This window comes from Erpetoichthys calabaricus, chromosome 4, assembly GCF_900747795.2.
Source record: "Erpetoichthys calabaricus chromosome 4, fErpCal1.3, whole genome shotgun sequence".
Lineage (NCBI taxonomy): Eukaryota > Metazoa > Chordata > Cladistia > Polypteriformes > Polypteridae > Erpetoichthys > Erpetoichthys calabaricus.
This window is the reverse complement of record NC_041397.2, coordinates 309,748,799-309,761,997: the sequence shown is the minus strand read 5'-3', so window position 1 is coordinate 309,761,997 and position 13,199 is coordinate 309,748,799. Positions and strand designations below refer to the sequence as shown.

General features: G+C 40.0%; 2 protein-coding genes across 2 annotated transcripts in view; one reads left to right on the top strand and one right to left on the bottom strand.

Moving 5' to 3' along the window:
• Window positions 1–13,199, bottom strand: part of dnajc28 (DnaJ (Hsp40) homolog, subfamily C, member 28) — a 1,235,492-nt gene that overhangs the window by 1,014,873 nt on the left and 207,420 nt on the right. The window lies entirely within an intron of this gene.
• Window positions 2,171–10,772, top strand: LOC114641339 (olfactory receptor 1M1-like). Its single transcript, XM_051925935.1, has 2 exons — window positions 2,171–2,242; window positions 9,166–10,772. The coding sequence occupies exon 2, from the start codon at window positions 9,188–9,190 to the stop codon at window positions 10,133–10,135; it is 948 nt and encodes a 315-aa protein (XP_051781895.1). The 5' UTR covers window positions 2,171–2,242; window positions 9,166–9,187; the 3' UTR covers window positions 10,136–10,772.

The following is a 13,199-nucleotide window of genomic DNA, read 5'->3' as shown; positions in this document are numbered from 1 at the left end:
TCTATCTATCTATCTATCTATCTATCTATAGTGCCTTTCATATGTATCTATTATATAGTGCCTTTCATATCTATCTATCTATCTATCTATCTATCTATCTATCTATCTATCTATCTATCTATCTATCTATCTATCTATAGTACCTTTCATATCTATCTATCTATCTATCTATCTATCTATCTATCTATCTATCTATCTATCTATCTATCTATCTATCTATCTATCTATCTATCTATCTATAGTGCCTTTCATATGTATCTATTATATAGTGCCTTTCATATCTATCTATCTATCTATCTATCTATCTATCTATCTATCTATCTATCTATCTATCTATCTATCTATCTATCTATCTATCTATTATATAGTACCTTTCATATCTATCTATTATATAGTGCCTTTCATATCTATCTATCTATCTATCTATCTATCTATCTATCTATCTATCTATCTATCTATCTATCTATCTATCTATTATATAGTACCTTTCATATCTATCTATTATATAGTGCCTTTCATATCTATCTATCTATCTATCTATCTATCTATCTATCTATCTATCTATCTATCTATCTATCTATCTATCTATCTATCTATCTATTATATAGTACCTTTCATATCTATCTATCATATAGTGCCTTTCACATCTATCTATCTATCTATCTATCTATCTATCTATCTATCTATCTATCTATCTATCTATCTATCTATCTATTATATAGTGCCTTTCATATCTATCTATCTATCTATCTATCTATCTATCTATCTATCTATCTATCTATCTATCTATCTATCTATCTATCTATCTATCTATAGTGCCTTTCATATGTATCTATTATATAGTGCCTTTCATATCTATCTATCTATCTATCTATCTATCTATCTATCTATCTATCTATCTATCTATCTATCTATCTATCTATCTATCTATCTATTATATAGTACCTTTCATATCTATCTATTATATAGTGCCTTTCATATCTATCTATCTATCTATCTATCTATCTATCTATCTATCTATCTATCTATCTATCTATCTATCTATCTATCTATTATATAGTACCTTTCATATCTATCTATCATATAGTGCCTTTCACATCTATCTATCTATCTATCTATCTATCTATCTATCTATCTATCTATCTATCTATCTATCTATCTATCTATCTATCTATCTATCTATTACATAGTGCCTTCCACATCTATCTATCTATCTATCTATCTATCTATCTATCTATCTATCTATCTATCTATCTATCTATCTATCTATCTATCTGTCTATCTATCTATAGTACCTTTCATATCTATCTATCTATCTATCTATCTATCTATCTATCTATCTATCTATCTATCTATCTATCTATCTATCTATCTATCTATCTATAGTGCCTTTCATATGTATCTATTATATAGTGCCTTTCATATCTATCTATCTATCTATCTATCTATCTATCTATCTATCTATCTATCTATCTATCTATCTATCTATCTATCTATCTATCTATCTATCTATTATATATAGTGCCTTTCATATCTATCTATCTATCTATCTATCTATCTATCTATCTATCTATCTATCTATCTATCTATCTATCTATTATATAGTGCCTTTCATATCTATCTATTATATAGTGCCTTTCATATCTATCTATCTATCTATCTATCTATCTATCTATCTATCTATCTATCTATCTATCTATCTATCTATCTATCTATCTATCTATCATATAGTGCCTTTCACATCTATCTATCTATCTATCTATCTATCTATCTATCTATCTATCTATCTATCTATCTATCTATCTATCTATCTATCTATCTATCTATCTATCTATCTATTATATAGTGCCTTTCCTATCTATCTGTTTGGCTTGAACAACAGTATTCCTGACATTCATTAACCTGCCAGGAGGAAATGCCGATGAGAAGCACCTAAAACTCTAATTAAGCCTGAAAGTCAACATGTATGAGGGGCTCTCCGGAAAATGTCACAGGAGAAAATGTGAGTGGCAAAACAAACAATATTAAAAATAACATTTTCCATCTGGAATTAAATAATCGGCCTGCCTCCACTAGTGCAGGGCTGCAGTGTCTTTGGAGACCATGGTGTGAAAGAAAGTTTTTAAGCATCAGGACTGTTAGATGTGACAGGACACTGACTTGGGTGATTGTGGGGTTGTGACTACAGATATGAGAAAGAGCATCACAGAAGAAGAGCACAGCTGAGGAGCCGTAGCAGAAGGTAACATCTTTCATTTCTTCCAAAGCAGAGACAGAATGAAGCAAGTTTGAAAGTGTACACATCGTGCAACATTCAGGTGCATTTGAGTGCTGAGCTGGCACTGTAGACCTGAATGGACAGAGTTCAGTAGGTGGGTTCTAGAATCTTCTCAATCCATTTCAGGGTTATGAGAGCCAGGGGTTTTCTCACCAGGATTGGAATAATGGCTGAAAACTAAACTGGAGAGGACTCTAGTCCATGGCAGGGATATAAGCATGCACACAAACACACACACATTCAACAGTGACAGTTTCCAATTGCCAATTCATATAACCTAAATCAGAGAAAGATTGTAATGAATTCCTTCTTTGCATGAAGTCCGGTGTGTGTAGCTTGCCATCTGCCTCTGCGGTCATTTGGTTAGTTTAGTTTTTGATTGCCCTGTTTACGTCTTTTTTTTTTTTTTTATCCACAATGTCGTTGCTGGTCTATCATCGCTAATCTCTTTAAACATAAGATCAACAGTTGACGAACCTTTTAATAACGATCATATAGACCAGAGTGCCCTGCCCTCCACCTTTTCTGCCTATTATACCGGCGTATCTGTGCCATAAGCCCTGCCTATCATCCCGAAGGAAGCGTCGCCAAAGACGAAGGAAGTGTGGGGCCGTACTTGTGAGGTTTAAAACTTACCTGCCGTCTTCTCCAGTGAGTGATTCTCGCTACAGTTCGACTTATGGTCATTTCATTTTATGGCGTAACCTGGACTGGATTAGATTAGATTGTTTTTACAGTTCATTGGCAGTGTGTAAAATGAGCAATTGTTATGCTCTTTGCATGAAAAAAATATGTCATTCAAATTTCATTTTTTCTTGGTCAATTGTAACTTTCCTTAAAAAGTGTAGCAAAAAAGTATTTGACGTCTGGGGGTTTATTGGGGGTATGTGGCGGTTTAACACTAGAATTACCAGAGCCTACAAAAAAACTCGTAGATCCGTCCCACCTTAAAACGCTTCTCACCTCTCCGTCAGCGTCTTTTGTCCTTTAAATGTGTCGATAAGCAGCAAATAGCAAGCATTCTGCTATCACATCCCCCCAATGCCGCACAAGGTTTTCTCAGCTCAAGTCTGTTTACCTGCATGGCAGTTGCTTAGAGTTGTATAGAGTGAGAAGCAAAATGACACCTTTTATAAATACTATATTGTTATTTGGAACACATGCATGTCATGTGTGTTCCATGCCTACAACGATCTATGTATAGTAAACACATCGTTAACACAGAAAAGTTTTTCATGTTTTAGTAATAATTGACAAAATGTAGACATGAAGTGTATAATGTGTGAAGCCTGAATTCCAAATATCAAATAAACACTTTCACAAAAGTTACAAATATAACAGAACAAGTGCGCTTCTATTCAAGAATATAACTGCAGAAAAAAAACCCGCATTAGCATGCGACATTGACACGCATTTATTATGACTGCGCTATAGCTCGCATGTTACTTATTTGGATCACATAAAGACACGCTATAGCTTGCATGTAATTTATTTCGCCAACGCTACACCTTCCTGATCTAAACACTAGTTTGGTGTATGTGCACAAAAAAAGTCTAAATGCATATTGTACCATTGCTCGCATACTAAAGTGTTAGCAGGTATTTTTCGTGACATTACACGTGTAATTTGTGAGCATGCCCTTGACGATCAAACAGAGGAAGCTCTGCAGTTCACTAGTGACTTTATGCTGTAGGAAGAAAAGTAAATAAATCAGCTTGAATGTTATTTATTTGGATCAAATAAAGACACGCTATAGCTATTTATCTATCCCCTTAGCTGTTTTTTATATCTATTATACAGTGCGTTCCCTGTTTATTTATATATCTAGTGACTTCTCTATTTGTCTGTCTATTATGCAGTGCTCTGTCTGTCTATGTCTTATGGATCTTAAAAATAACAGTTATAAAGACACTTGTTCATGTTAATTGCAGTCTCGATTGTTAAAAATAATATTTTAAAAAGAGCATCCCACGTGAAAATACAACGATCTGACTGACTGACAGTGCATACCACTTTATATGGTTAAAAAGAAAAAAAAATAACACTTTCTTTCCAGCAGGGAATCGAACCCGGGTCTCTAAGGTGCAACAGGCCTGCTGCGCACTGATTGGCTGAGCAGTCTGTGTCAACTATCCGCGACTTAGTATGTATCGTGATCGTGATTTAGAGAGAATAAAAGTGAAAAAAATGGTAACTTTTACAAGTCCTATAAATGTACACCGTGTGTTACAGATGCAAACCAAATGTATGTGTGTACTGTATAATATAAACAGTAAGAGCAGCTCTGTAATTGATCGATTGATTAATTATGTGCCACGTGGGCACACAGCCAATCTGTGGGAACCAGAATTCTGGCTGCGTTGTAGGGGTTCAATTCTTTATTTCTCTCAATGACATGCAAATCAATTTATAACTTTTACTGTATGTAATGTGTTTTTTCTGGATTTTTGGTTAATATTGTCGCTCTCCTTTAAAATGACTGCCATAAAAATTTGGGACTGCTCATTTCTTTGTAAGTGAGCGAACATACAAATTTATCAGGAGATCGAATACTTATTTCCCCCACTGTACCTCAAGTCAGGGTTTGTTATCGTGGCTTACTGCCGTTGTGTCACAGGTCACTGTTGTATTTAATGATAATGGGCCGCAGAAGGTTTGCAAAGCGTGTGATTACGCAGTCGGTATTGCTTTGACGATTATTCTTGTTTACTGCAACCCTGGCGATCATCCACAGAGTCCATAGCAAGACTGGGTTGCAACAGAAAAAAGTTTAAGAAACTCTGCCTTAAGTGAATGGTGGACCACGGGACTGTCCGTAAAATGACAAGAATTGGAATTGACTAGAAGGCATAACAAGAGAAGGTTTTGAAGATGATCTAAATGTCTGTTTGGAAAGCCAAGAGGGTTTTCTACTGATCATGCCGGGTAGGGCAGCAGTTTTGAAGGGAAAATGAAATCAGGAGAAATGAAAAAGTATAAACTAGCGAGGGTCGACCAGTGGGAGATGGGGAATTTAGAAAACAAAGTCAGAGCCAAAAACCAAAATAATATTAATAATAAAAATAATAATTATTTATATTGTGCTGTTCTGTCTAATCAATGCACTTAAGTGAGCGTGGAGCCACTTCAACCACCAGTAATGTGTATTATCTACCTGGATGATGTGACAGTAGCCATTTTGGCTCCAGTACACTCACCACACATTAGCTATTAGATGGTGAAGAGGTGAGAGAGTAGAGACTGGGCAAGATTAGGGGGCAATAGTGACTAGGCAATGGAGGGCAGGACATCGGGATACATCCCACTGTTTACGAAGGATGCCCAGGGATTGCAGTAGTTTTGAAGGGAAAATTGAATCGGGAGAAATGAAAAAGTATTAATTAGCGAGGGTCAACCAGTGGGAGACGGGGAATTTAGAAAACAAAGTCAGAGCCAAAAACGAAAATAATATGAATAAAAATAATAATTCTTTACATTTATATTGTGCTGTTCTATCTAATCAAAGCACTTAAGTGAGCACTGATCCACTTCGACTACCACTAATGTGTAGCACCCACCTAGATGATGAGACAGTAGCCATTTTGGTGCCAGTACGCTCACTTCACATTAGCTGTTAGATGGTGATGAGGTGAGAGATTAGAAACAGGGGATGATTAGGGGGCCAGTATGACTAGGCCATGGAGGGCAGGACATCAGGATACACCCCACTGTTTATGAAGGATGCCCAGGATTTGCAGTAGTTTTGAAGGGAAAATGGAATCAGGAGAAATGAAAAATTATAAACTAGCGAGGGTCAACCAGTGGGAGGCGGGAAATTTAGAAAGCAAAGCCAGAGCCAACAACCAAAATAATATTAATAATAATAATAATAATATTAATAATCCATCCATTATCCAACCCGCTATATCCTAACACAAGGTCACAGGGGTCTGCTGGAGCCAATCCCAGCCAACACAGGGCGCAAGGCAGGAACAAACCCCGGGCAGGGCGCCAGCCCACTGCAGGGCACACACACACACACACTAGGGACAATTTAGGACCACCAATGCACCTTGAGCGCTTTGAGTAGTGAGTAAAGCACTACAGGGTCACGGAGGTCTGCTGGAGCCAATCCCAGCCAACACAGGGCACAAGGCAGGAACCAATTCCGGGCAGGGTGCCAACCCACCACAGGGTACACACAAACCCACACTAGGGCCAATTTAGAATCGCCAATCCACCTAACCTGCATGTCTTTGGACTGTGGGAGGAAACCCATGTAGACACGGGGAGAACATGCAAACTCCACGTAGGGAGGACCCAGGAAGCGAACCCAGGTCTCCTTACTGTGAGGCAGCAGCGCTTCCACTGCGCCACCATGCCGACCATTATTATAATCAGAATCAGAATCAGAATCAGAATCAGAATCAGAATCAGCTTTATTGGCCAAGTATATGTACACATACAAGGAATTGGACTCCGGTTTTACCTAGTATTGTCCCTGATGCTGTGAGATTGACTTAAGTGTTCATGAGAGTGATGGCCTGAGGAAAGAAACTGTTCACATGTCTGGTAGTTTTGGCGTACAGTGCTCTGTAGCGCCTACCAGAGGGAAGAAGTTGAAAAAGGTTGTAACCAGGGTGTGATGGGTCTGCAATGATGTTTTCTGCCCGTTTCCTGATTCGAGATCTGTATAAGTCTTGAATGGAGGGCAGATCAACACCAATGATTTTTTCTGCAATCCTGACTGTCTGTTGAAGTCTGTTCCTGTCCTGTTTTGTGGCTGAGCCAAACCAGACTGTGATAGATGAACAGAGAACAGACTGGATTACTGCAGAGTAAAATTGGATGAGCAGCTCCTGAGGCAGGTTGAACTTCCTGAGCTGGCGCAGGAAGTACAACCTCTGCTGGGCCTTTTTAACAATTGTGTTTATGTTTAGTTCCCACTTTAGGTCCTGGGAAATTGTGGATCCCAGAAACCTAAAGTTTTCCACAGCGGACACAATGCTGTTGAGTAGTGTGAGAGGGGGCAGCACTGGGGGGCTCCTCCTGAAGTCCACTGCCATCTCCACAGTTTTAAGCTTGTTCAGCTCCAGGTTGTTTTGACCGCACCAGAGGGCCAGCTGTTCGACCTCTCGTCTGTATACAGACTCGTCACTGTCCTTGATGAGGCCAATGACTGTCATATCATCTGCGAACTTCAGGATTTTAACAGACGGGTCTCTTGAGGTGCAGTCATTTGTGTAGAGGGAGAAGAGCAGAGGAGAGAGGACACATCCCTGGGGGGGCGCCAGTGCTGACTGTTCGTGTGCTGGATGTGATTTTTCCCAGTCTCACTTGCTGCTTCCTATCTGTCAGGAAGTTTTTGATCCACTGGGAGATGGGAGCTGGTACAGTGAGCCAAGTGAGTTTGGTGTAATTTTTTACATTTATATTGTGCTGTTCTCCCTAATCAAAGCACTTACAGAAAGTGAGTGCGGAGTCACTTCAGCAACCACTAATGTGTAGTGCCCACCTGGATGATGTGACAGTAGCCATTTTGGCTTCAGTACGCTCACCACACATTAGCTATTAGACGGTGAAGGGATGAGAGATTAGAAACAGGGGATGATTAGGGGGCCAGAATGACTAAGCCATGGAGAGCAGGACATCAGGATACACCCTGCTCTTTATGAAGGATGCCCAGGGATCTTTTATGACCACTCAGAGTCAGGATCTCGGTTTAACATCTCATGCTAAGGACTGTGCCATTTTTACAGCACATTGTCCCCATCACTGCACTGGGGCCACACCAACACCTCCACCAGCAGCAACCCAAGCACTTTCTTAGATGGTCTCCCCTCCAAGTACTGACTGGGCCCAAACATGCTTAGCTTCAGATGGAGTACATTTTCTGAAGGACATACATAGCAGCAACTGGCTTAGTAAAACAAGCTGCTACTTCTACTGTTAGATCCAGGTGGATGACCTCTTCTGAGTTGCGGGTTGTATAGCTGTTGGATACCATGAAATTATAGTCAGGTAGCTTAGCAAGAGAGCGGAAAACCATGGAATTCATGAGAACTGGGCCAAAATGCCAGCCAAAAGACAGATATGACTTCTTAAGCTGGAGAAACTAACACCAAAGAGCAGGAGCAAGCAAGGGCTCCGAGTGGCCACCTGGCTTAAGGCCGAGAGGTGGTGGCAGACAAGAGATGTAGCAAAGTTCGGCACGGCACCCCACAGGTGCCAAGTGACTGACGATGGGGACACCAAGCTTATTTTTAAAGTTTCCGACTGTGGCTGTAAGGTGGACATCTCCTCTGGCTGAGGAGACCTTAGATGGGTAAGAAGAGGAGATGTCACTAAGTGAAGGAAGCACCATGACCGGGATGGTTTACAAGATGGATTCTGCCATGCTTTTTACGCCTCATTTTCAATAGAAGATGTTTGTGTTTGTTCTTATTGGATTTTAGCCCCTCCATTGAGTAATAAATGCACTCGCACTTGCACGATGCTCAGATTGTGGATGGTTCTGAGTCCAAGTGTTGCTAGCATCTGTACAGTCAACCCTGACCGTCACTTTGGAGAGATTGTGACTAATGCCTGACATGCTGTTTTGGGCAGAATGTGATGTTCTGTAGCTTCAGCAAACATGTTACCCGCTATAAAGGTTTAGAGATTCATCTGGATGTGTTCTCTTCTCCATAGATGATAGGGAGAGGGCTTTGAGATCCGAAAAAAGGGATTTTATTGATTTTTCACTGTATACATTGTGATGAAACCTTGAAGTCAATAAAGCAGGCCCCGGTTGTCCTCAGCTTGGACCTGCAAACAACTGGTGACAAGTACGGTTAACAAACAGTGAAACGAGCATCTCTACCGTAAAACTAACCGTTCCTCCTTTTCTCTTATGTTTTATTTTCTAGCTCAACTGGAGAGCCCGTGAAGATGCCTAACGCCACTGTCACAGTGTCAGAGTTTATTCTGCATTGTGCAATCGAAACGGACAAGATGACCTTTACCATCGTGGCCCTTGCCTTCATCTATCTGGTGTCACTCTTTGGAAACCTGATGGTAATTACGGTCGTAATCATGAACCCTCACCTCCAGAGCCCCATGTTTTTCTACATCGGCACCTTAGCAGTGATTGATGTGGTCAACAGCAGCAACCTCATCCCTCGAATGCTGGCCGTCCTGCTCTTCAAGGCCGCCACTGTCCCATATGGGCCCTGCTTGCTCCAGCTTTCAGTTGTGTACCATCTCGGGTTGGCAGAAAGCTTTCTTTTGTCTCTTATGGCCTGTGATCGCTATGTAGCTGTTGTGTACCCGCTGAGATACCCCTCCATTGTGACTAAAAAGACTGTTTGGTTCAGCATCTTACTAGTGAATATATTTTCTGCTGCCATCCTCACCCCCTACATGGTTTTTGCTACAGAGCTTTCATTTTGCCGAAGTAACGTCCTACCATACTGTTTCTGTGATTTTGTCACAATGGTTCATGTTTCTTGTACAGAAGACCCCAGACACCTTACACTTTTATCCAGCACCACAATAATCACAGGTGTTGGAACCTTAGGAGTCATCCTCCTTTCCTATGGCAGGATTGTCGTGGCTGCCATGAAGATCTCTTCGGCAGAAGGGAAGAAGAAAGCTTTCAGCACTCTTCTCACCCACCTTCTGGTGGTCTGCCTGTTCTATTTTCCACTGATGACTTCTTATATATTACCAGGAATTGGAGTGCAGCTGTCTGCAGAAGCTTACAATGTGCTGGTCATCATAGCCATTATGGTGCCCCCCATGATGAATCCTATCATCTACAGCTTCAGGAACAAGGAGATCAAGGGGAGCATTTACAGACTGTGGACGGGGAAGAGAGTGGATCCAGACAGCCATTAATGGATTCATCAAAGTGGAAAGGAGCACATGTCTTTGGGTTTTCCTTAGCTTTAGTATAATGATCGGGTTCGCAGATGTTGGGGATCCAACACCTATCCTGGAGGGCCGTAGTGGCTGCAGGTTTTCATTTTAACCCTTTTCTTAATTAGATACCTGTTTTTGCTGCTAATTAACTCCTTTTACATTCCTTTTTCATAGCCCTGTTTTTAAGGATTCAGCCCTCTGAATTGATTCGTTTCTTCGTTAATTGGCAGCCAAACAGAAATGAGATGTGAAACGAGCCGACAGATGACCATCTAAACTGGGGCTTCGAACTCCAAACCAATTACTTAAGAAGAAGCCGATTCTTTCTGTTAATTAAACCCAGAAATTCATTCCATTGCTTGATGGTGCTGTTATTCTGCCACAGCAGACATTTCCAAAACTGTCAAATTTCTTGTTTGTTTTCCTAAGAACACCAATAAAATGTTCCGGTCACCTGAGCAGATCAACCTTCCTGAGACCTTCACCTTTCTTTATTTTCTGATATTGTGTGATGGACACATAAGCTTACAATATGCTGGTCGTCATAGCCATTATGATGCCTCCCATGAGGAATCAAGGGGAGCATTTGCAGGTTGTGGACGGGGAAGAGAACAACCCCAACAGCCATTAATGGATTCATCAAAGTGGAAAGAAGCACATATCTTTAGGTTTTTTTTAGCTTTTGTGTAATGATTGGGTTCATAGATGTTGGGTATCCAACGCCTATACCGGAGGGCCACGGTAGTTGCAGGTTTTCATTCTAACCCTTTTCCTAATCAGTGATCAGTTTTCGTTGCTAATTAACTCCTTTTCCCTTCATTTTAATATCCCCGTTTTTAAGGATTCCATCCACTGAGTTGATTCTTTTCTTCATTATATGGAAGCCAAAGAGAAATGAGATGTGAAACGACCCGACAGATGACCATCTAAATTGGGGCTTCGAACTCCAACCAATTACTTAATGAGAAGCCGATTCTTGCTGTTAACTAAACTGTGGGGCTGTGTGGCTAGTTCAGGGACTGAGGCCCTTGTTAAAGTTGAGGGTCAGATGAATTCAACCTGATATCAACAAATTCTTCAGGATAATGTTCAATCATCAGTCACAAAGTTGAAGTTACGCAGGGGTTGGAAATTCCAACAAGACAATGACCCAAAACACAGTTCGAAATCTACAAAGGCATTCATGCAGAGGGAGAAGTACAATGTTCTGGAATGGCCATCACAGTCCCCTGACTTGAATATCATGGAAAATCTATGGGGTGATTTGAAGCAGGCTGTCCATGCTCAGCAGCCATCAAATTGAACTGAACTGGAGGGATTTTGTATGGAAGAATGGTCAGAAATACCTCCATCCAGACTCCGGACACTCATCAAAGGCTATAGGAGGCATCTAGAGGCAAAAAAAGGAGACTCAACTAAGTATTGATGTCATATGTCTGTTAGGGTGCCCAAATTTATGCACCTGTCTAATTTTGTTATGATACAAATTGCATATTTTCTGTAAATCCAATAAACTTATGTCACTGCTGAAATACTACTACAGTGGTACCTCGGTATACGTCCTTAATCCGTTCCAGATCCTTGGACTTATACCAAACAGGACGTACGCCAAACAAATTTTTCCCATAAGAAATAAAGGGAAAATGATTAATCCGTTCCTATGAAAAAAAAATCCTATTGTTATTGGCATATTATACATTGATGGGGTTGTATAAAATAATTTAAACACTGCTTAATGCTAAAATGCATAAATGCAACAGCAATTAGATGAAATAAATGAAAATTTAACCTCACTTTACTTTTTAATAACGTCTTTGTTTTTCACAATCGTGGATACCGTCTTTTTCGGCATACGGTATGCAGCAGCCAAGTCCCGGATACGCATGCCACCTTCATACTTTTCAACAATCAATTCAAATTTATGCGAAAAAACAGAATATCATGTGAAAGTTCACAGAGTTATAGCGCAGGTTGTTCACTGAATGCTAGCAACTGGCATACTGACGCTCATGGGCAGTCGTGCCTTTTTCTCGAGAGAGGTGAACAAGAGTAGCGCACGGTGTTCTAGCACGCAAGTCATATTCCAAACAAAGGTCGTATACCAAGCAAAATTTTTCGTGTCCAAACGGAACGTATACCAAGTTGGACTTATTCCAAAGCGGACGTATACCAAGGTACCACTTTATTTCTATAAGGCATGTCATATATGAAAAGGAAGTTGCTACTATGAAAGCTCAGCCAATGATAAACAAAAATCCAAAGAATTAAATACAAATTAAATTAAATTAAATTAAATCCAATTAATTAAATCAAACTTTTTCATATGACTGTATTTATATAGCACATTTAAGAACAGCAATAGCTGACCAAAGTGCTGTCAAACCAAGAATAATACAGTACAAAAGACAATAAAATGGACAAACGCAGCTCTAAGAATGAGAATGATTTAAAAGCCAAGGAATAGAAAAAAGAAGAGGTTTAAAAATGGGCAAAGTAGGGGCCAGTCTAACATGATGTGGTGACCCATTACAGAGTCTGGGGGGCTACAACTACAAAGGCAGGATCTCCCTTATGCTTCAGTGTTGATTTAGGGACCACCAGAAGCAACTGATCAGTAGACCTGAGTGGCCTTGTGTAATTGTAAAAGGTCAGAGAGATAAGAGGGAGACCGGACATTTAGTACTTTGTAGGCAGACAGTAAAACCCTAAAATCAACGGGGCACCAGTGCAGGGAGGCCAGCACTGGGATCAATGAATTCTCGCTTGTGTGTTCCCATTAAAAGACAAGCTGCAGCATTTAAAACCAACTGTAGAGGTTGAAGCCTGGTTGACAAAAATATAAAGCACATTACAAGTAGTCAAATCGGGGCAAAATATAAACATGGGTACCCCTTTCCAAATCGTGACACTATAAGAAGGAGGTAACTTTCGATAAAAGCCTCAATTGAAAGAACCTAGCCTTAATGACTGAGTTTAATCTGATTTTAAATCACTATCCATTATTACACCCAGGTTATTTACAATGGATCTACCATAAGGT

Bases quoted from the DNA above. Each gene is read 5' to 3' on its own strand.
- LOC114641339 (XM_051925935.1), top strand. From the start codon at position 9,188: ATGCCTAACGCCACTGTCACAGTGTCAGAGTTTATTCTGCATTGTGCA.